Source organism: Chinchilla lanigera, unplaced genomic scaffold (assembly GCF_000276665.1).
Source record: "Chinchilla lanigera isolate Chin_1 unplaced genomic scaffold, ChiLan1.0 scaffold00007, whole genome shotgun sequence".
NCBI classification, from domain to species: Eukaryota; Metazoa; Chordata; class Mammalia; order Rodentia; family Chinchillidae; genus Chinchilla; species Chinchilla lanigera.
Window position 1 is genome coordinate 212,833 of NW_004955408.1, and position 25,616 is coordinate 238,448.

The following is a 25,616-nucleotide window of genomic DNA, read 5'->3' on the forward strand; positions in this document are numbered from 1 at the left end:
AAGGGATGTGCTCATTTTTTCTATGTATTCCATCGTATTAGAATAAAGGTTCTCAAAGTAAGTACTGATGATCGTCTGGATTCCTGCAGGATCTGTTGAGATTTTACTTTTTTTTAATTAAAAAGCTTTTATACAGCAACAGAAATCACCAAAAAGACAACCCACAAAGTGGGAAAAAACTTTAGCAAGTTGTTCCTCAAAGAACTAATATCTAGAACATATAAAGAACTGAAAAAAAAAAAAAAAAAAATCAGATCTCCCAAATTTAAAGACCCAATCCAAAAATGGGCATCTGACATGAATACGTATGTCTCAGGTGAAGAAGCAGATTCAGCAAATAAATAAATGAAACAATGTTGAACATTACCAGTCATTTAAGAGATGCAAATTGAAACACTGAAATTCCATCTCACCGCAACAATGGCTATTATCAACAAATCAACCAATAACAAATGCAGGCTGGGATGTGGGGAAAAAAGGAACCCTTCTTCATTGTTGGTGGGAATGTAGACTGGTGCAACAATTACGTAAATCAGTGTGGACATTCTTCAAAAAATTAGGACCAGGGCTGGGGATACTGCTCAGCAGCACAGCGCCTGCCTGATAAGCACAAGGTTGTGAGTTTGATTCCTGGTACCAAAAAAATAAAAAAACAAAGTAGGACCAGAGGAACCATTTGACCCAGTTATTCCCCTTTCGGAGATCTTCCTCAAATAACTACAAGCATCATACTATAGTAATACATGCGCACCCATATTTATAGCAGCATAATTTGTAATAGCTAAATCTTGGAAACAACTCAAATACCCATCAACTGACGAATGGATAAAAAAGGTTTTTAAAAAATATAATGGAGTACTACTCAGCCATAAAGAAGGGTAAATTTGAGACAGTTATAGCTAAATGATGGACCTTGACACCATACTTTTAAGTGAAATTACTGGACAAATGTGTGAATATCACAGTGTCTCTCTGGGGTCAGAATATGAAAGTGTAAATAAGCATAATATGCATAACATATTGTGAAAAAGAAATTGTTCAAAAGGAAAAGGGTACAAGGGACAGGGGAAGGGAAAAGGAAGGAAGGGAAAAGAAAAAAATGATAAAAGAAGGGCAAAACGAGTTGGAGGGGCAGAGAACAGAAAAAAAGGGAATCAAGATATAGCATGCATAGGTACAAATTCTCTCTTTTTTTTTTTTTTTTTTTTTTTTTTTTTTTTTTTTTTTTTTTTTTTTGGTTTTTTCTCCGGTACCAGGAACCGAACTCACGACCTTGCGCTTGCCAGGCAGGCGCTTTTGGCCGCTGAGCTAAATCCCCAGCCCCTCATAGGTACAAATTCTCAATGATGAATATGATCATTGTGTATATCTAAATAGTACCAATAAAAGTACTAGTAAGAACAATTCAAAGGAAGAAATAACAACTGTAAGTATGTATACACTGAGTATCAACTCACCCAACTTCATAAAACAAACACTGTAAGACATAAAATAGCAAATAAACACCAACACAACAATAGTGGGAGATCTCAATGCCACATGTTCACAAACAGATCAACTAAACAAAAAAATCAACAAAGACATACCAAAGTTGAACCAACCATCAAACAAATGGACCTAAAACTTGCTTAAATAAATACTAAGCAATCAAAATTATCTCTATACTATTAGCTCACAGCGCACTGAAACTAGCAATCAATGGCAAAAGAACATAAATTCTTCAAACACATGGATATTAAATAACACACTTTTTACTAATTAATGGGATATAGAGGAAATCAAAAAAGAAATTAAACAATTCCTAGAATCAAATGATAATGCTATGACAACAAAGCAGAAACTATGCAACCCAGTGAAAAAAGTCCTAAGAGGGAAGTTTACTCCTGTGAATGCCCATGTTAGAAAAACACAGGGATCCCAAAGAAATAACAATGATACACCTCAAGGTCCTAGAAAAACAAGAAAAGTCTAAAACCAAACCTGTACAAGGAAAGAAGTCATAAAGATGAATGTGAGAATTAATGATTCAGATTTTTTTAAAAAAAAGAATCAGTGCATCAGAGTGCTGGTTCTGAGAAAGAATAAAACAGACAAACCTTGGCCAATCATAGCAAAAGAAGACTCATATCAACGCAATTAGAAATGAAAAAGGTGACATAATAACATTACTGGTAGATACTATAAAAATTTGTTTCAAGAAATGGGAAAATCTAGAAGAAATGGACAGATTCCTAGACATGCATGGATTACCAAAGCTGAATCAAGAAACATAAGCACGCTGAACAGTACAATGACGGGCAATGAAACAGAAGCAGTAACAAAACTCTACTAATAAAAATCCAGGACCCAATTCACTGCAGAGTTCTTCATGAACTTCAGAGTATTCCTTGAATTCTTCAATGAAATTGAAAGGGAAGAAAGGGAAGGAGTACTGCAAAATTCACTCAAGGAAGCTAGTGTGATCCTCATACTGAGATAGGAGAGTAGAGTGGCAAAGCTGGCGGGACCTGTTAATTACAAGAGCCCAACACACGTGCTGAAGAGTTCCCAAAGCCCTGCAGGTGGACTTCTCAAGAGAACTGGAACAAGTTTTCAGTAGGATGGCCTAGGCTTGACTTCAGCCTGAGCTGTGGAATACCAGCACCCCACTCTCAGTATCCACACATAGAAGGTCTCTCAGAATTCCTTGAGATTTGGCATAAAAGGAGAGGCGAGCCATGAAGAGCTTGGTATCCCAACTCTCTTCACAGCACTGTATCAGCACAAAAACAAGTATGAGGATTAATGGAACAGAAACAACTCCAGGCACATTCAGCCATTCACCTGTTTTTGTGCTGATACCATGCTGTTTTTGTGCTAATACCATGCTGTTTTTCATCACTGTAGCTTTGTACTGTAACTTGAAGTCTGATACTGTGTGGCCTCCTGTTTTGCTTTTTTTTAAATTTCTGCTTTGAATTTGAAATTGTATGTATATATGTACGTTATGTATGTATTTTTTTCTCCTGCTTTGCTCTTATTGCCCAGAGTTGCTTTTGCCTCAAGCAGAAGTCCCAATAAAAGCCTTGCCTGTGCTGATTTTCCTCTGGGTTCACTCTTGTTTCTTATGTTTTTGCACCTAAGAACTCAGCTGTGGTATCCATACTAATACTTAAAAAAAAGAACTGGTTACCCTCAAAGGATGGTAGTTTGTCTCGAAAACTGGTAAATGAAAGGAAAAATGCAAACATTCTTTCCTACAGAAATTATATAATCAAATAGTAAATGAGAGAAAGTACATACATATCTCCGTTAACAAATAAGTAGAATATCACTATTTTTGCAACCTTTAAAGATTTAATGGCTCTGGTAACAAAAAAGCAAAAGAAAAGAGAGCATTCAGATTCCGTGTAACTCCAGAAGAAAAAGCACAATATACCATGTATAAGATATTGCCTGTATAACACCACACTAAGTCTTAGCAAAGATTTTATATCTGGGTCTGACCAAGCCTCTGGATCCAGATGCTCATCTGCAGGAAATGTTGAACTACAGTAAAAATACACAAACTGCCAAATACACACTGTAGAAATACAAAAAGTCAAACCAGTCAGGTCCTTCACCAGATAAATTGCAAGGAAAAGAGAAAAAAGAGGAAAATCTCAAAAAAGGGACATACTAGATAAAAAAGGAATAGGGAAGGGCTAAACTGTAATGCTTAAGTAAACATAATTTGCTAGTAACACTATGAGGAAACACAAGGAAGAGATTACTGCAAGTCAGGACAATGGTTACTCCTGACAGCAGGGTAAACATTATGACTGGCTATGGCGTATGAAGAGGGTTCTGGGCAAAGCAAAAAATGCTTGACCAGGGCAGGGGTTAAAAGGTCTTATAACAGTTCTTTTTAATAACAAAAGCTTTCTTTAAAAAGTAAACTTTGAGTAGAGAGCCATCCAATTCAACTGGTTATTTCCAAATGGCACAAGGAACTCACCACCCATTCCCACTAGAATCCGAAAAGCACAGGAACTAACTGTGGATCCAGGAGTCAATGACCTCAGATTCCTAAAATCTTTTAGCACAGGATCAAAAAAAACTGATGCTAAATAACCTACCTGAAATAACTCTTTTAGCACAAAGCCTAGACTATTTCTCTACATAGTATATGTGTTTAGAACTGAATAAAACAATAAAGTGACTATTAGTGACTTTGTAATTACTAGACTTATTCAGCCAAGTTTACCCCCCATTAGGAAGAGCTGGTAAGTTTTGACTGTTAAGAATTTTACTTTAGAGCCATCTCTCCTTTTCCTTCCTACCCTGTACACAAAACTTCTTCCCCAAAGTTCAAAGTAAGCAGAGAACAGTGATTCAAAATTGCCATCAAGTTCCAAGATAAAATAGAGAGGAAAGAGTGAAGGAGAATCCCCTTAGCCTCAGAGATATAATCCCCCTGACCTTTAGATTACTAAGCACACTGTAGATTATCCTAATGTTGTAAGACAAGGGAAATTTCACTATAAGCAAAGGAGAGGTAATCCAAGAAATGTGACTAGTGAATTGCAATTTACCAAATATGTTTAAAAACTGTATTTTGGTGAATACATCTAGACTGCATTAAAGATAAAAGGTAACTTTAGTACCTACTTGAGCTTAAGATTTTGTTTCTGGATAAAGCTGTCCTCAGAGACTCAGATGGAAAAGCAAATAAATATGAAAAACTGGCTCTACCCAAAAACCTATACAGAACAGCCATTTCACCCTACCAGAAATGCATTATTTGAAAATGCAAAAGCTTAATCCTACTTTATCAGAGAATTAACTACCAAAACAAACCTCTGGGCATGAGGTATTTCACACGTCCCATTTTCATTTCATTTTTGGTATTATTATCCGCATTTTATAAAAAGACTCTGAAAATGAGAGCATAAACCACGATGGATTTGAACTTTTACTCAAACCATGTTCTTTTCAATGAATCTTTCTGCTTCTAAGAAAAATTGCCATTTGTAAATTATAATCACTGCTTCTTTTGTGTACTGGCTTTAGAAACTGAATTTTCTATCATATCTTTATTTCCATACCATAAATTCATGATTCCATGTCTTACCACTTATTTCAAGCTCTGCCCAATGTGATTTCTTTCCATTGGCTGCTTCCTCAGAGGACATAATTGTGTACATCCTCCGAGGGTCAGGGGGCTCGTATTTTTCTTTGGGCATACCTATTAAATGAAGAAAAGAAACTAATCAGAATTTTGAAGAATCAAATATATAAAACAAAACCTTTTAAAAGCAAACACCCATATTATGACATCTAAATACCACTTCCCACTACAAGGCACTATGGATTCCTTAGAGAAATCAAGGATTTCAGGTCCAGGATAAGACAAACATAAACAAGTCTTGAAGCTACCAAGAGCATGGTAGTTGTAAAGACAGGCATCAGTGTGAACTAGCTAATAAAGACAGTCTCAGTACCACAGCAATGACAATTGAATCCTTAGAAACTGCATGAATTGCTTTTTTTCTTTTTGCACTACTGGGGAGTAAATGTATACCAAGCTACACCTCCAGCCCTTTTTATTTCTTTTTTTTAATTTGAGATAGGGACTCATTGAGTTGACCAGGCTGAGCTCAAACTTTTGATCTTCCTTCCAGAGCACTGGAATTATAGGCATGCACCACCATGCCTGGCTTGAATTCAAAATTTTAACTACAATAAAATCAACTAAGTCACCTCAATACTGGAAAACAAAAGCATCAAGCATTTATTGTGCATTTCTGCCAGAAACTAGATGAGTGAATGTTCTTTACAGAATTCCAGCTAATAAATGCAAAGTTACATAATTAGAATATCATTATAACTACTTATGAAACAATGAATTCAGGCAATGATCATTAATAGTTAATAAAACTACTGGAGGGAGTAAAGGAAAGCATAGAAAAATTAAACAACTGCAAGATCTGAAGGCAAGGATCAATCTCATCTGGAAAAGCAGCCACTCTGTACCTCTTCGATGAGATGATAGGAAGCAGTAGGGTCCTTGACCCTTTTCCCTAAAACATAAACAATGAACTTAAAGTCAATAAAGTCTCTAGATCTTGTATCAGTTTACAGAAAAGGAAACAGGGAAACATATTTTAAATAACATGAGTACACAATACGACATTCTACAGAACTGTACACTTGGTTATGATGTATCTTACAACTGAAAACTTAAAAGAATTTTTTTCAACCTCACAAGAATATAGCTAGCAAGATGCAGAATACAGAAAGCTCTACATGGTGAAAGACCTTCAAATTAATGGCATAAAAAAGACAGACTACAGAAACAGATGGAATAAATGATTTAATAGGCACAGCAAGCAAATGCAATATGAATTTGAACAAATCAAGCGTAAAAAGACATTTCTGAAAATCCGAGAAATTTGAGGATGAACTAAGTATTAGCTAATATTAAAGATACAGTGTTCATTTTGCTTATTTTTAAATATCATGCCTATTCATGTTCCCTGAAATCAATCCCTGGTCCTTGTCTCACTTCATCTTATTCTTTTGATAAACCACAACCTTTCTGTAAGAAATTCTTTATCTTCTCCATATATAACTACACAGCTAAATATAACTAAGGAAAAATGCATGACCCTGTCAGGTAGTCAGCAAGCAACAAAAATGCTGCCTGGAAATTATTAGAAATTCCAGGTCTGTCCAGTACTCCTAGTGCATTGTCTCTTTAAACCTGTTAGGCTAATAGTAACTTATACTCCTCTAGCTTCCTTCTCAGCTGATGATTTTACTTCTATTTTTTCACTAAAAAAGGAAAGGTCAGAAGAGCCCTTTCCATAAACTCCCATCTACACCCATCTATATTCTTGTTTACTGTGGACAAATTGTCTGCAATCTTAGCACTGACTCTGCCTGGGCACTTAAACCCACCCTGTCATCCTGCCTCTTCAAGGACAGTACTCTGGCAATTTTCTCCTTTCATCACTTCATCCCTGTCTGCTGCATCATGAACTTCAGCACACATAAAGATGGCATTACCGCCTGTATTTAAAAATAAAAAAAGGTTTGAGCTCATTTCCCCCTCCAGGGCTATGTTCCACTCATTCACTCTATAGCAAGAAAAATCCTTAGGAATTACCTATGTCCTGCCTTCTCCTAGCTAAACCCCTTCAACTTAGTAAATGTTAACACTCCACCAAAAAATGTCAAGAAACCCCCTGCCCTCACATTCTTATATAATACTATCATTTTCTGGACCTTGTAAAAATTGTTTTATGATCAACTTTTGATGTAACTGATCACTCCATTCTAGAAACACTTATTTCACTTGACTTCTAGGATAAGGTTTCTTAGTTTCACTCCTACTTCTGCAGTTAGTATTTTACTGGCTAATCCTGCAGAGTTCAAATTATCTCCACTGTACTAACAGAAAACTGAAACCTGAAAGATCTGAGCAATTTTTCAGACTTACAAGGCTGGAAGTCACAAGAGTCAAACTTTGAAGATGTCTGATTACAAATTAAAGCTACTTAAATTATGCTGTATGGCTTCCCTCCTGGTGGAAAGTGGAACTGTACTTCAAAGACAAGTAGGTTTTGACCATTTAGTCAAAGGACAGGAGGGTAAGGAATCCTCACATACTGTTTGAAGTTAAGAACATAAATGATAAGGTTATTCACCTGCACAAGATATGACGGCACATCCAAAACATTGCTTCTTATATACTGATTAAAAATTATTTCTTTATATGCAAATTTCTTCAATACAGAAATACAGTAACATATTTTTTAGACAGAGAAATCACCCAATCCAAAATAAGTGTACAGTAAAAAACAATTTGGTTGGTCCTGTCTAGAGGACAATTTGTTGAGGTAAGTGCCCTTTCTGAGTGACATAAATATACTGGTAATAACCTAGGAAATACAGAATGTTCTATAAGGGTACCAGAATTAACCCTAACACAAGAGTGTCACAACAAATGCTTCTTATGGTTAAAAAAATTTGAATGCACTAAAGTAAGCACAATAACTACAAATGAAGTTGAGACAAAAGACACATTGAGATAAAAAGGGACAGGCTAGAACTAAGGAGAGAAAAAAATATCTAAATATTAAATTTTCTAAAATAATGTTGGGACAAAAAGCCAGTAACAAAAGGATACATAAACATGTTCCTAGCAATATTCAAAAAGCAAATAAAATGTTTTCACAGTAAAAAGCAAAAAAAAGGGAAAGCAAAGAAATTACTAACATCCAAAATGACAGTAACTCTGTAATTCAGCATATCTACCTTTAGATATTAATCCAAAAGAAATTTTTAAAATGTCCACAGAAACATGTATATAAATGTTCACAACTTCAATTACAGTTGCCCAAAACTGAAAGCAACTGAACTGTTCAATAGTGAACAATTAAATTTTAATATAACTGTGCAACTACTGATCAAAAAACACTGAATTGTTGATACACACAAAAATATGGGTAAATCTCAAACATTAACTGAATCAAAGAGACCTCAAAGGGATTCTATTTATATGAATTTATAGTGATAAAAATGACAACCATGCTTGTACCTTGATATTGGATATCTTTTTTGTTTTGTTTTGTTTTTGTCGGTACCAGGAAACGAACTCACAACCTCGCGCTTGCCAGGCAGGCACTGTGCCACTGAGCTAAATCCCCAGCCCCAATACTGGATATCTTAATTGGGGTATAGTTCATACGGGTATAAATACTGGTCAAAACTGAAATTCTGCACTGAAGTTTATTCTGTGTAAGTTATCAAAATGGAGTCACTCAGGTCAAACCCTAGCAAAATGGAGCTAGAAGGCCATGAAAGAGAGGTCCTCACACACTTACTCATGTCTCTGACAAGAACTACATAAGAAATCCCTCAAAACCACAGTATTGAGGTACTCACTTATCCAGTTTCAGCTGTCCACCAACCATGGCTTGAAATTAACCAGAATAATAAACAAAATAAGATAATTATACAAAATGATAAACAATAAAAATATGAAATGGATAAAAGTAACAACTGACAGATTTGAAACTGTGCACTGTTCCGAGTAGTGTGATCAAATCTTGCTCAGCTCTCATGAGTCATGTCTATATCCAGCATACCCATGCTATACATAGTACCTGCTCATTAGGCACTCAGTAACAATCAGATTGACTGTTGTGGTATCACAATGCTTGTGGTCAAGTAATCCTTATTTTACTTAATAATGTCCCCAAAGAGCAAGAATACTAATGCTGGGAATTTACATACACCAAAAAATGTTACAAAGTACATCCCTTAAATGAAAAGGTAAAAGTTCTCAATGAGAAAGAAAAAAAGCCGGGCGTGGTGGTGCACACCTGTAATCGCAGCACTCAGGAGGCTGAGTCAGGGGGATCCTTGCAAGTTCGAGGCCAGTCAGAGGTACAAAGTGAGCTCAAGCCCAGCCTGAACTGCATAGAGAGATCCTGTCTCAAAAAAAAAAAAAAAAAAAAAACAAGAAAGAAAGAAAGAAAAAAATAAATTCCAGCTAGTTTTGCAGTTAGTTAACCTTCTACTATGCCTAATTTATAAATTATACTTCATCACAAATATGTATGTACCATATAGGGAAAACCAATGTATATAGAACTTGGTACTATCTCAAGTTTCAGGCATCCATTCGAAGTCCTAGAACATATTGTTTAAGGAGGAGACTACCATATTCCAGGTAAGCTTATGCTCACATACCACACAGCCATTTCCACCAACAAGCTATCACCAACTACTGCAACAAGCCCCATAACCAACAGTCCTTAAGACAGCTGAGTGGACTTCTATTCATTAAAATCTTCCCCAAAATCTTGGAAATGCCTACAGTCCACCGTGGCATGCATGCCCCAGACTGTAAGGCTTTGGTTTGGAGAGGACTCTCTGTTAATTTTAGATTGACAATATATTGAATTTTATATGAGTCTTACCTCAAAAGTATTCTATACTCAAACACCTGGTCTTGTGTGTGGACAGATGAAAAGTTTTTTCAAACAATTACTAAGCAAACATACAACCCATGTACCTTTTCTAAATAAGTACTTATTACAACAGCATTGTTTGTGACATAAAAAATGTGAACAACTTAAATGGCTCTCAGTAAGACTATATAGTTAAATAAGTTATCAAATGCCTAGGCAGTTGTGAAAAAGATGATAAAATAGGCTACTCACATTACACTGAACTATTTACTTCAAATTGTAAGATTAAGCAAGTAAGTGCTCCATCAATGTTAGAAACTAAGAACATTGGTTAAGAGAACTTTTATTACTCAAGGAAATTAAATGAAAACATTAATACTAAAGTGATTTGAGAGTATCAATATAAACTTATGGTTTTTAATTTAGTTCTAACTATTCACTGAAGAGTTCCAGAAAGCAGTGTTATCTCTGAAGAAAATAGCACTTTAATACAGAAGTTCCTCCCTTTATCTGTAAGGTAATACCTCCCAAAACCCCAGTGTACACCTGAAATTGTAGCTGTTACCAACCGCTATAATTTAAGTCCTTTTCCATCTTAACTGTGCACTTATCACACACACTGTGGCTGTAAATTTTGGAGTTTGAGAGACAGAATAAATTTCTTTTTCCTTCTTCACAATTCCTTTATCACAATCCCAACTACTGCACAGCAGATTTACAGTAGATCTTATGAACCACTCAATTGTTCTCTTCCCTAATTAAGTCAGTAGCTTCCACCTTTCATTTAAATCAAGTACTTTATAAACTCTGACACTATCCAAATCAACAGCATCACTACTCTTGCATTCTGAGGACATCAAACAAGTGTTTTATTTGAACACTAACTGTGTGATACTATGAAAGCAGATCTGATATCCCAGAGAGATACTGATTAATGCATGGGTAGTGCACACAGAGCAAATACTGGATTTACTTCCTGGACTTGGAATGGCACAAGATTTCATTGCACATTACCCAGGACAGTGTGCAACTTACAACATACAAAGGCTTTATTTCTGGAAGTTTCCTTTATGGGGGCAGGCACCAGAAATCGAACTCAGGACCACACACTTGCCAGGCAGGTGCTGCACCATTAAGCTGTTCCTCCTTTAAGCAGTTCCTCCTTTATTACGTTGAACGATGACTGATCAACCATGACTGAAACCTCAGAAAGAGAAACCATGAGCAAGGCCTGGGGAGGCCTAATGTACCAAAATAGCAAAGTTCACTGAAGCAAAGTTATTTGGTAAGTGTGGGGCAGGAAATGTACAAAATGAGTCTGGATCTTAGCACTATGGGAGGTTGAAGTAGGAGGATCTCAAGTTCGAGTTCTGCCTGAAGCTGGTACCGTAGTGGGATCCTGTGTCCAAAAAAATAACATAACATAACATAACGTAAGGCCTAGGGGCATCAATCAGTGTGAAGACTTGGGCTCAATCCCCAATACCCCAAGGGCAGCTGGTGTCGATTTGTGCAAGTGCACGACTCGGCTCGAAGGCTCTGGGTTCAAACCCCTCACTGGGAGACACACAGAGACAGAGACAGAAACAGAGAGCATCAAGCATAAGACCAAAAGCGAGAATGGAACCCATCTTTCAGTGACAAAAAGCTAAACCTAATTAGGTCATCATGTCAACATAATATAGGAATCAGCTGAATTAGTAGCAGAGGAAACTAGTAAAAAGGTGAAGGAGCAACAGGGAATTTGTACATAACATGCAAACATTTAAGGTAGCTATTAAACTGAAAAGATTTAAGTGACTCTCCCTTCAGAAGGGGACTATGTTCAAACAGTCCCAGTATTGAAGTATAAAAGAGTAAAAAACAAAAGAAACATTACAATGTACAAATTACATTTTGTAATTCCTACCAAACATTACTCAGGCAAAGAATATAAACCAGATTAAAGCCACGAGATGAATCACTGGCATGGACATAAAGCTAAAGTAACAACACATGGCCACTTTCTCATTGTAAATGTCAGTCTTTCAAACACATGCTAATTTCGTTACCAAAGACAACTTTCATCCTAAAGTCCTGCTCAACCATCACAGGAACTCAAATTCACATATTCTAACCTCGGTGAGGTGCTCACTTCAGCAGCACATATTCTAACCTCAGTGAGGCCTTCCCAACAAATACACAAGTTCAGCACTCCTTCCAGTGCATACCAGTGTTTACTACAGAACCCACTTTCCTAGGCAGCTTGTACAGTATTTCCCAGTGTCTTGGGTACTGCCTAGCATATTAATGAATTGATTCACTGTTTCCTTCATGACCCAGAACCAGGTTTTCATAGAAGAAAAACTCAAAACTCAAGAATCATTTTGCAGCATGTACTTGGCATAATGAATTAAGAATTCATGAAGTTTAATCCTTGGAGAGCAAACATCTTGCAATAACGTAACTATAACACTTCTTATTTTTATTGCCACCACTCTAGTTTCTAATTGGTGCTTGTACTTTTACCAATCTATATACCATTCTCTCTGAAGATGAGTTCTAATTAATTGCAAACTTCAGTAAAAAGAGCCATCCTTTATAGACTTCTGAGTACAATAACTGAAAAAGTTTATAAGGACCCAGGATCCATCCTTCTGAAATGTAATCATCAAGCAAGATGGTTCCTCCCTTTCCCATCTTTGGGGAGGGGCATGGAGTAGGAGCTGCACGCCTGTGAGTGCTTTGCTCCAAATTGTGAAACTACCTCTTGTCATGAAAGTAAGAGGTTTACTTTTCCCTTAGGTATATTCAGTAAGCAAACAAAATACTGATGACCACCCTCCACTTAAAAACTCTGATTTCTGGTTCTGTATAGCTTTAAAACAATGATTCTATCATCCCCTGTACTCCCTTTTAAGATCACTACCACTTAGAAAACAAATTTAGGCTCTAGTTTAGATTTTAAAAATGCCCTATCTTGGCAAACTTTTCTCCTAACCAATACTTGTCTGTAACTTACCTTCCCTCCCTACCTCCCTTCCTTCCCCCAGCCAGCTTGGGTCTTGAATCCAGGAGCTTCACACTGAGTTACTTCCCTCTCTCTTTTTATACATTTTACAGTATTCTGAGACAGGGTTTGCTAAATTAAATTAGTAAGTTGCTCAGATTGGGTTCAAACTTGTGAAGCTCCTGCCTTGACTCCAATGCTGAGTTCACAGATGTGTGCTACAAGGCATGGCTCATCTCTGTAACTGTCAATGCCACCAGCAGACAAACTGCCATCCTTCAGATATGCTCCACATTACCCTATCTCCAAACCATTAATTATACTATTTGCACACTGAAATTTCACCCATGTTTCAAGGTTAAGCTACTTATTATTCCTCTCTTCCCCACTGCAGCCTCCACTGTGGATCACAATTACACTGCTTCTTCCAACACTACAAAGCTGTCCATACAGCAAGTTTGTTTGCTTGTTTGTTTGTTTATACCAGGAATCAAACTCAGGACCTTGCACTTACCAGACAGGTGCTCGTGCCATTGAGCTATCTCCCCAGCCCCACATAAAGCAAATTTAGATAAAACAGTAGTTTCGTTAAATGTTTTTCAAAAATCATTCTGAAATCCACTGAGATGTAGACCAAAACACAATGTAACTATGTTTCCAATGATTTCCCAATAATTCCATGCCAAACTTACCTCAGCCCATTATTTTCATACCTCACTGTGAGGAGAGCTCAATAAAAATCTACACATTTTAAAATACCATCTGTCACAGGGGCTGGGGATTTAGCTCAGCGGCAAAGCGCCTGTCTGGCAAGCGCAAGGTCGTGAGTTCGGTTCCCAGTACCGGAGAAAAACCAAAAAAAAAAAAAAAAAAAAATACCATCTGTCACAAACATGTAGACACACTTCAAAGAACAACTTGCATAAATATTTTAATGCTAAATTTATTGCGACATCATGAAATTAATACAAGTTACCTTTGGCCTCTACAGTAACGAGAGGTGCTCAAAGTGGTGGCCATCAGCTTCCAGACATTCATTAGTACAGCAAAGTGATACTTAGGCAATCTTGGTCATTGAGACTGCTTGCACATGCATTTTCAATTTCTTCTCTAAAGGCCAGTAGGTTTTCTGTGATATATGACATCCTCTAGGATCCCCCATATGAGGGTAACACCATCTGTTGCAAGCACACCATACTATTTTTCTTTTCCTGAAGTGTGTGTGTGTGTGTGTGTGTGTGTGTGTGTGTGTGTATAGGGGCTTGAAGATTAACAGAAATAAGCCCCATGCCATGCTTTTGGTGGAATGGGAAGTAGGAAAGTGGTGACATTTTAAAATGGAAAAGTGCATTAATGTAGTGACATCAAGAAAAAGTCTAGAATGTTCATTTAACTTTTTTTTTTTGTCTTTTTGAGACAGCGTCTCAGTATGCAGTTCAGGTTGGCCTTGAGCTCACTCTGTAGCCTAGTCTGGTCTCGAACTCACAATGATCCTCCTGCTTCAGCCTCTCAAGTGCTGGGAGTGCTGGGATTACAGGTGTGTGCCACTACAACCAGCTCATTTAACTTTTTATCTGTTTCTGGAAATAACATGCTGAACATATTTTTCTGTTTAAGAGCAGTATTTTGTACTTGTGCTATTACAAAACTTTTCTAAGTGATGAGAATTCAGTGCTATATGTGAAGTGAATGTTAATTAACTTGCTTACAGTAATTACTTCACAACCTATATCTCAAATCATGTTGTACATCTTAAATATGATTTTATTTCTCAATTATACTCAATAAAAATAAAACAGAAAAGGAAACAAAGGAAATCAAATTATATATATCAAAAAATAACCTTATTTTCCATTACTAGAAAAAAAAGGCACTACCCTAAAGTCGTATCTACCAATTAAATATATACTTTACAGTAAGTACTCTTTTAATACAATTCATTCACAGGTACACTGAAATTTTTTGGTAACAATGAACATTAATTTATGGTATTGTTTCTACCAAGACATGTAAGACATCTGAAATGTCATATAAACACAATTTGATGAATTTTTTAAAAATGGAAACATTCTGAAATTTCATAAAAAAATATGAGGTCTACTGTGATAGTTAATTAACTGTGTCAAGTTGAGTAACAAATGCCCAACTAAATTGGATCAGCATAGTTCTAGGTGTGGCTAAGGGGATTTACTGAAGATCTGCTGGGATTTACCAGGCATGAGTGCTAACAACCAACGGGCTTGCCACCTGAATGGTACAAAAGGGAAATGAAGAAAGAAGGTTTGCTTCTGTTTCTTGGGAGGAGCTCAGTCTTCACATTCATCTTGGACATCATCCCCTGGCTTCCAGCACAAGACTCTTTAGCTTTCCACTGCAGACCCTTTGGCCTCCTGATACAGACTTGCACGGTACACTACGGTGAGCTCCAGGACTTCCATTGGATCCTTCAGATCTCCAGCATGCAGACAGACCTTGGGCATTCTTCCACACTTGACTCTGTGGGCGGCCATTACAAAAATCGGGTGATCTTGTGAATTCTTATATATTTGTATATCGTGCATTAAATCTGTTTCTGTAGTAAGTACTGACACAACTACCATACTCTGTAAATTATTCACATTCTGGTTTTTTTTGGTACCAGGAACCGAACTCAGGACCTTGCACGTGCCAGACAGGCACCCATGCCACTGAGCTTTATCCCCGGCCCTCACATTCTGTTTTAACAAGTATACTAATTGAATCCTACAAATTAAAAACACGAGTTTAATGTTGGCTCCCTTGGACTGTAGTTCTAACCCTTTTTTATAATTTCAATTCAGTTAGAGTACTTCTACTCTCATTGCATCTCTCCCCTCAAACTCCTCGTATTTGTTTTTTTCTCTTTCCACCTAAGTTTCTACCACATAGTGGCCAATTAAAAGTTTACAAAAGTGATAACCCTAATTTGGAGCTGCCCATAGTGTCAAAATGTCCATCACTAATGTTTTGATGGAAAACAAAAATAATGAACCACAAACACCATGATCACTTCTGCAAAAGAGGACTGCTCTTGCCTAAAAGACAAAGCTTAAATCCTAACTCTATTTTGGAACTATTATAAACAGCTGATAACTGCATGACAGGTGATGATTGTATAGGAAGTACAACCTACTATAACTGTCTCAAAACAAAGTATTTAAATTGCATAGAAGGAATAGGAAAAAAGATGCTAGTGAAAGAAACAAAGTACCGAAACAGCTCTTACTAAAAGATGAAATTAACATACAGGTCTTCAAACCCACCAGTCCTCTTAAAATTCTAACCCACTTTTCCAAGCTAAAATGAGTATTTTAGTCTCCACTTGTAGCCCATTTTACCTCCCAATCTCTCACTTCCTGCCTTAATTCCTTCAGTTCTTATCTGAGCTATTCCAACAATCTCAAATCTATGTTCTTTCTTCTACTCTCCTCCACCTTAATACTGTCCTTAGTGATTTTCCTAAAAATATACTTCATATTCCTAAAACTGCCTCTTGTTCTTCTTGGTCCCCTTAGAATCTGGCACTGAAAATAACAAAAAGCAGCTCAAATGCAATCTTCACCCAGTACCTGCAAAGGACTGGTTCCAGGACAACTAGTTCCAAACCCCCCAGTGTATACCAAATTTGAGGACATTCAAGTTCCTCCTATAAAAGGAAACTGGATTTGTATATAACCTACGCATACTATCCCATATATTCTAAATTATAGCTGGATGACTCATAATACCTAGTAGAATGTAATTAGCTGTTATACTATATTGCTTAGGGAATAAGGACAAGAAAATAGCCTGCACATGGTGAGTACAAATACAATTTAACCCTAACCCTAACCCTAACCCTAACCCTAACCCTAACCCTAACCCTAACCCTAACCCTAACCCTTTGTGCCTTGTTAGCCTTATCATGGACCTTCCCAATGCACACATACCTCTCACAAACCTCCATGCCCTAGCAGTGCTACTGCTTCTTACTGAAATGCCCCAGACACTGAAAAGCCCCTACTCATCCTTCCAATGCCAACTCAGATATCTAATTACAAAAAGGTCATTACAGCCTTCTTCCCTACTTGTCTCAAACACAGGAGTTTACTATTCCCTGCTCTGAGCTCCGCGAAACCTTTAAAAAATGTCTACTACTGTATTCACTAACCTCACCTTGATTTTTTAATATGCCTAATTCATCCACTATGATATAGGAGCTAAGCAATTATATTTTAAATATTTTTGTATCTCCTGAGCCTTGCAAATAGTACTCACTGAATTTTTACATAAATTTAAGGCAATGAGCTGTGATAGTAAAAAAGCAACCATTTCCTAATGGCGCCAAAAGAAGCAACAGAAGCAGTGCTCATGTTACCAAGAATATGAAACATTAACACCTGAGCTTCTAATACTGAAGGCAAAATCCACAGAATCCAGACATAAAAAAACCTTTTTAACATACAAGAGAACAAAAAATACTGGTTCTAGGTTACCCTGAGTTAAGCAGCAAGGGGACAAACTATAAACTTCATCTTGCTAACATGTTATGGCAAAATAAGAGCAAACACAAAAAGATGGAAGTAGTGGCAAAAAATGTGTTGAGCACCTATCTGCCATGTACTACACTTGGCATACTTGTCAAGCCTATCAAGCACTTCACACACATTATTCCATTTACCTCTCAACACTCTTACAAGTAGATACATTGATCTCCTTATATAAAAAAAAGTATGAGAGACTGTGTAACTCACCTGAGGTCAAAGAGATAACAGAGTAATACAAATATTATTTTAACGCAAGTCTGACACTAGTCTCTTTTTTCAACTACCAGGCAGTAATATTTGTATGACCTCAATTTAATTCTCACAGCAACATATGAGGAAGAAGATAACTTTATTTAATAGAAAAGGAAACTGAGGCCTAAAATTAAAACAATTTGCCCGAAGTCACGCATACGTAGTAACAGACGGAATTTGAACCTGGTACAAACTAGCTCCAAAATTGTAGCGCTCTAGTCCACACTGTCTCAAACTACTCCCTCTCAAACTCCACCAACTGACAAGATCAGTATTTCATGTTCATTCTCCAAATATGTTCCTCGGACCTAGTTTATGTTCCAGATACAACAACATTCCCAAGCTAACCTCCTCACTGTAGTCTCTACTTCCACACCTTCCATCATATACCAACACAGAGATCTCAAGTTCTATTATCTCTGGACTCTTTTACATTTAAAAAGTAACCAGTACTTCAATGAATTTATATGAACTGAATATGAATTATGGCTATCACTAACCAATCAAATCAGAACTAATAAATTTTTAAATATTTATGAATAAAGTAATAAAAATAACAAATCCTTCATGTTAACAAATGACATTTTATAATGAAAACTATTTTTAAAAACCAAGTAAAATTTAGTGAAATGAGTGATACTGTCTAACATTTTTGCAAATCTCTTTAATGTCTGTCTAGTAATACTCAGGGTACTAAGTCAAAACCATGATTTGTGTGATAAAAATCTCACCAAAAAAGTAAGAACTGTGAGACTATTCATAATAAATCTGCTCCTCTGGCATGAGATAAGCAACAACCATGGAGTTTATAATCTCAGCACCAAATGATGGCTGTCAATCTCTCTTACTTTTGCCAGGTTTGCTAATTCTCTCTAGTTCCCCTTGTTTTGTAACAAATCATAATATTCAGATACCACTACTTAGTGGAAGTTTTGGCCTTTACAAGAAATTAGCATTTATTCTAGCTGCTAAATCATGTATAAAATCATTTGAGAGGTTCTTAATGTATTAACAATAAGTTTTGTCCCATTAATCCTTTTGTCCTCCTAAAACTAAAGACAAACTTTTCATAAAATATTGACTCTACAAAGCATCAACAATACTAGAACCTTACGCCAAAGCCACTGATAGTGTTTCCAAAAATTGAGAGTGGGAGGCTATGTTCAGTGGAGTACTTTTTGACTGCTGATGTGTGACTGCCATTTCCAAAGTAGCAAAATATTTTAATGAATTTCTGACTGACACAAAATATATTCTTACATGGACTCTAGTGAGGTTTTTGTTTCATAACCAAAAATAGTCATAAATATCAAGAAAGAAACTGCCAATGAATACATCAACATGATCAGTCACTAGTGTAATTGGTTATAAATCTGGGCCCACAAGTGAGACTTCCCATATGTTATGGTTGTGTCTAGATGTCCTCCCAAAGCCTCATGTGGTCATAGGTGGGGCTTTTTCAGAGGTGGCTGAATCTAGAATGTGTGATGTTGGGACGGAGGGTGTGTAATTACTTAATCAGTACACTGACTGGTTTGACACTGCCTTAATCCCAATATCCTAGATAGTGTAATGGGGCAGAAAGAAGTTCCTACGGTTTCTTGCTTGTTTTGGTATCTTCTGTACACCATAAACAGTTTCTCCTCTGCGATGCTTGTCTGCCATGCCACTCTGTGTTGGAGCAAACCGACTACACAATGAAACCTCCATAAACCATGAGCCAAATAAACATTTCATCCCTTAACTTTGGGCATTGGGTATTTTATCTCAGCAATGATAAAAGTGACCACAACATCACCAATCAAATCTACACTAAAGGTCCACTCAAAGCCACAGCATTAGGAATTGTGAAAAAGGAAGGAACAGAACAAGGTCAGCAAGAATACAAACTGGCATTACATAGACCTGTATGAAGTCCTGACTCTGCGATGATGTGTTTACCATTCACTGCTAAGGCCTATGCTTTCCCATTTATAAAACGGTGGTAACTACCTTCACAACTCTGGTGTGAGGATTAAATCAGAAACTACACGTAAAACATAGTGCCCATCACATTAGCATTCAAGAATGTTTTTTTTCTTTCTGTGACTACCAACTCCTAAATCTTTGAGTTTCTATAGTTTCCCTGAAACTAGGAACCAAGTGACAATTCTTTAGATGGCCCACGAAGTTTTCATTTCCAAAATATTTAATTATAATAAATAAATGAAACGATCAGACATTGCTTTATGATGCAGCAGTGTTTACTTACAACTATACACAATCTTATGGAAGAAAAATATTTGACTTCCAGTAAGTTAAGAGCAAAAGAACTCCCAATAGATCAATCATGTCACACTTAAAATCTACCTAGTAAGAATCTATACACATAAACAGTCAATGTACCTGGATTGTACTAGCAGCAATACTTTTTGGTTATCAAGAGCCATTCCCCAATTTGTTAAGACTCCTTATGTCTATAACAATTTTGGAAAAAAAGTTATTATATTTAATGATTTCTTTGCTCCTATTTTACACATAAAATTCAACAAATGTTCAAATGAACTTTGGGCTACTGACCATAGCGTAAGCACAAAGCTAGCACAGGGAATATGAAAAATAAAGCCCAATCTTTTAGTAACTTAAGACTGAAAGTTGTAATAATTATGATTTTATAGATAAATTCCACCTCCAATGAGGAAGAATATTGTCTTTTTTTGAAATCAATTCCACAAGCAAAACAATTTCATATGACTGAATAAAAAATAATTTTAGCCAATAAATCAAGGAAATGCTTGAAAAATATATACATAATTTACCTTAGAAATTTCCTAAGTTTTGGACTTAAGGAAAGAAGCAACAAACAGGTGCCTACCTTCTTTCCATTCCAGTTACCTCTTCAAACTACCCTCTTTCCTTCTCTTCTAAATTTTTTCCAAACAGGAGTTTAGAGCCTTCTTCTTAACCTTCCCCATGTGCTCCGCAGCCCAATCTACAATCTGACTACTTCCCTAGCAGCACAAAAATTTTTCTCCTTGTATTCACCTAGCTGCCAAGTCCTATCAACTCATGTACAGACCTCATCTATCCTACCTTAAACCTGGGGATCATTTATCACCCCAAAAGCTCTCCCTTTCTTGGCATTCTTACCTCTCCCGACATATGTAATGTACTCTACTTCCTGTTCTCCTTTTATTTTTCTAACAACTCTCCTATTCCCATCTTATATTACTCAGTTCTGCATATCTATACTTTCATTTTCTTCAACAGTATCCATAATTCTCAACTAACTTTCATTTGTCTTCTTTTTAGTACAGGGAATTGAACTCAGCACCTTATGCTTGCTAGGCAGGCATTGTGCTGCTGAGCTATAACCCTGGCCTTCAACTAACTTTCAAATGGAGACCTTATTTTTTCCAAAAAGTAAAAAACTTTTGTTTAAACACGCTCCCTTAGTAATCATCTAACTTATAAGCCAACTATATAACAATCTATTGACTCCTCACCACTCTCCTGTCCAAAAACCTAGTAGATCTGTTGACCTAAATATTCAAGTCTCAAACTCTGCCCATTTCCTTGCCCAAATCTGCTCTTATTCCTCTATTTCCCAAGTTAAATCATATCGACAACAAAGCATCATTTCACACTAACTTTCACAGAACTTCTGAATCATATCCAATTCTTTGCTATTTGTAAAGCTCACTGCTTGTCTGTCCCTAATTCTAGTGCCTTTGAAAGTTATTGTATGGGCTCTGCTGATGTCTCTGACATATGTAATGTACATAAATGAACTCATAAATGACCTAAATGAATCTCACACCAGGTCCCCATCTCTATCTACCTACACCCTTAATGGATTCTCAGAGGCAGGTCGAAGTCCCAACACTTGTAGAGAAAATCTCAAGCTGCTTCTGACCAACTGTTCTGTCCTTTTCATCCTTGCATCCTATGCTTCACAGCCTAAACAGTATATAATTTGACTTTGGTTATGCTAGGTCTTTCCCTTGAAATATCCTACTCAGCTTGACAAAGCACTATTTGTCCTTCAAAACTCAGCTCAAAGAAGTCTGAGAAGACTTAATTTTCCCAAGCAGAATTCATTTCTCCTTTCCAAGCATGCCCAAAATGCTTTATACATTCCTAATTACTACATAACCTCATGAGAGCTTCATTTTTTAATTTGTCTTTCTCTCTACACCACTATACACCCCACCTAGGGAAAAAAAGACCACAAGTGCCACAAGATTACCACTATTTCTACACACAGTGCCCGAGGCTCAGGTTGTTTAATAAGTATTTTAGGATCTGAGTTATAGTACTATTTTAAAATACTGTACTCAAGCATAATCAGCTCTGCTATGTAACTTGTTCTGGTGAACTTGTTCCAACATGATTGATATATTAGGAAACAATATAAGTATAATGCAAATTCCTGATATGTTTATGTGCTATTTTGTCTACAAAAAAATGCTAGATGAAAGTGGAAAACTTACGCCCAGCTGAACTGAGCTGTAGAGAAATGCACATAACAGACACACTTTAAATACCTACCAGTTAAGTCAGTTTCTCCTGTGTTATGAGCCACATTCATTCATTGCTAGTATTATAACTTTCCATCTGATTTCCTGGAGAACTCTCCTTGTAGGATTTCACAGTAACTTACAACAGCCACCCTTTTGACAGCTATCTGCGTAAGTCTTTTTCAAGGTAAAGTACCACGTTTACTGTTGATTTACCCATTTAACACACATAAAAATGTGCTGGTTTTTATCAGGTTTCTTGCTTTAAAAATGTGTCACTGACGAATTTTGTGAGTGTTGCACCCCATTTCTGTTTTTTGCTATGACTTGTGGTTTCTAGTAAACAATAATGCAAAGCACTGGGATTTTTAGGAAATTATGAGCCGGTTTACAGCAAAACTGACTGTAATAGCTTTATGAGCTTCATACCGTTTGAATATTCCAATTCTAATAATGAATTGTAGAGAAAACACTGTCTTCATCCAAAATTTCACATTTATAGGCCATACCCTAAAATCCATCAGGATATTCATAACCTTAACTTGGTGACTATAACTTCTGATGAACATAAATAATGTTTTTCCAGCTTAATTCTCTAGTTTGCCTAAGCTTAAATGAGAAGACAAATTCTCAAACCTGAATTTTCATGTGGACCACTTTAAAGTTTTCACTATTTTGACTGCTTTTAACCTCTCCTAAAATATACTGACATTTTAACTTTAAATGGCTCTATATAGCAGTTGGGTAGAGCCCTCAAGTCCTCAACAAAAGGGACCACATATCCAAGAGATGCCATATTCAAGGTAAAACAGAATCACTAACTCCTTAATATCTAAAATGTGACTTGATTTTTCCATGTATATCCTCTACCTACTTTATTCTCCATACTGATGCCAAAGTGCTCACTAAATCATTTTGCTCCTGGCTAAGAATATTTTGGCCCCTTCCTTCACTATTAGGGGAAAGGTATGAATGTCACACTTTCTAAGTCCTTCTCAAGTCACTCCAGCTGCTCCAGCAGCACCTTATCACTGGCCTTCCCCCAATACTGACACCTCAGTTCAATCCTAGTTGTGGTTCCTTCTGAAATGCCCTCTCCCCAGTTTGGTAAGCTCTTATTCAGTGTTACTTTTTATAAACTTATTCCACACCCTCCTTAAGTTTGGCCATTCTTTTTTTTTGTTCTTCCACAACTAGTACACCTACTAAGCCTATAAACTACAAGAAAGCAGAAACTGAGTATACTCATCTTTAAATTCTCAGTGTCTAACACAATGGTTGCATATGCTGACATGTAACTTATCAAGAAAATGTAAGTGGATGAGAGAGAGGCACAGCTCATCGATGGGTAAAGTTAAGGTAGCCTAAACAAGCACCCATCTTCAATTCAAATAACCCTTTCCTCTTACTTGTTTAAATAAAAAAAATACGGTGCATTCCTCTGTACTCTAATGCATATAGGCTATGCAGACAGTACTATAATTTATCTTATTCAGCATATAGTAATTTCACCTACTGTTTTATTAAGCACAGTTTGTTGCAAGATGCCTACCTCCTTTAAGTGAGTAGCAGGTAAAGTTCAAGAAAAAAGTAAATCAGTAAAAGTTTTGTAGAAGCTAGATCTGAAACTTTCTTTTCCAGATACATAAAGTGCCAATCACAACACAAGCATATATGTACACAGCATTGTGCACTCACAAGTTCAAGGCTTATCTCCAGTAAAACAGATGTTCTTATATGAACATGCTTTAAATCTGAGCTTCCCAAACAGTGAACATTGCACATGAGAGCCAGTTACAATTGTGACCTCTCTCTGACCCCTCACCTCCCATGACTCAAAGAATACAGCTGTGAGCTGCCTTAATCATTTACTTACTAAAAGGAAAAAGTTTACGCTTTGAAAAATACAAATAAGGCTAAAATAGATACAATGAAATGTCTAAGCATTAGCCAAAATGCACATCTACGAATTTTAAGTACAGTGGGCAAATTCCTACAATGCCTTCATTTGTAATGAGGACCGAGTTCTACAATCCAAACTCATCTTTGTTCATAAGAAACAGTCTGAAATTTCCCAACAATTGTAATTTTACTTTGCCAACAAAATTTAAGAAGCACCTACAAATTGAATAGGCATTCAAAGGGAGCTTCTTTAGCTCTATCTTCGTTAAACAAGACACATCTGAAATTATATTAGGAATGACTTTCAGAATCTTCAGTCTCACAAGAATATATTGCATCTTTGTCAAATACTTGATTTTTTAATTGTCATTTCAGTAAGCATATTGTTCACCTAACAACGGACCAGACAGGACTATCTTAAAGAACTTCTATCCATTAAAATATACCCTGCCCTCCCCATAGAGCAAATCTTCAGCAATTACTCCACACTTTCACTGCTCTTATTTGCACACAAAACCTGATCCTCTCCCTCACAACTGTAGTACCTTGGGCCATGCACTTTTTCTTTTCTGGGTCTGTTTCCCTCTGCAGCTGTTCAACAATTTTGTTTAAAGTAAGGTGACTGGGTGGGATCACTGGTGTAAAAATGTTAACTTTAAAATTTATTCTAAGACACCTCAATTTTAGAGCGTGACAACTGTCTTCACAGCAATTATCAAAAAAGTTTTCAAAACCATTTCATGCTCAAGGACCACAACAGTTCCTACAGCCTGCAAAACTTGTCTTGGAGTGGTGGTAAATAAACATTACCATATTGTGAAAACTACGTGCTATTACAAACCATTTTATTTTTCACTGATTCACTCTCTTCCTCTCCAAAGTTAAAGTCCCAGACACATGTAGGCAAATATATTCACCACTAGTGATAATGAGACAATCCACCTGGAAAACAGGTACGTACAGGAACTCAAATTCAGATGGATTATGTCAACAATGTCAGCCTAACACAGTAACATCAAATCCAAGAAGGTCAAGCAAAATGACCATTCACAACGCTGTCGTCTGCCCTAACAGTTAAAGCAAGTTGGTTAGAGATATAGGTGAGCAAGGTCTCTGGAGAAAGTAAAGGAGGAAAGAGTAAAAGAAAAAATCTTTTAAGTTCTCAAAGAAAGTAATAACGTGTTGAAAAATGAAAAGGCAAGACGTGACTAGGGTTACTGTAGAAAACAGGCTCAATAACACCACCTGCGAGTCGTCAGCGATACCATAATCATCTGGGGCTACGCGTTAATCTGTAATCCACTCCGTCCCCTGCTCCCCAAATACATGCCTTAAACGGACCCTAAAACAGCTGGCGGAGGAGGTGGGCAGAAGCTTTCCGCTCGCGGGAGCTGCGGCCGGGAGCGCCAAGGGCCACCCTCCACCGGCCGGATCCCAGCGCCACTTCTCCAAAGTTGCCGCGGCCCGGCCCCCGCCCCGCCCCGCCGTC

At 36.9% G+C, this 25,616-nt stretch overlaps 1 protein-coding gene across 2 annotated transcripts in view; it reads right to left on the bottom strand.

Moving 5' to 3' along the window:
- Positions 1-25,616, bottom strand: part of Cnot6 (CCR4-NOT transcription complex, subunit 6) — a gene marked incomplete in the record, with an annotated part of 69,094 nt that overhangs the window by 42,434 nt on the left and 1,044 nt on the right. For both annotated transcript variants that reach the window (XM_005376002.2, XM_005376001.2), the window contains 1 exon segment: positions 5,093-5,206. In XM_005376002.2, coding sequence (XP_005376059.1) covers positions 5,093-5,204 — 112 coding nt within the window.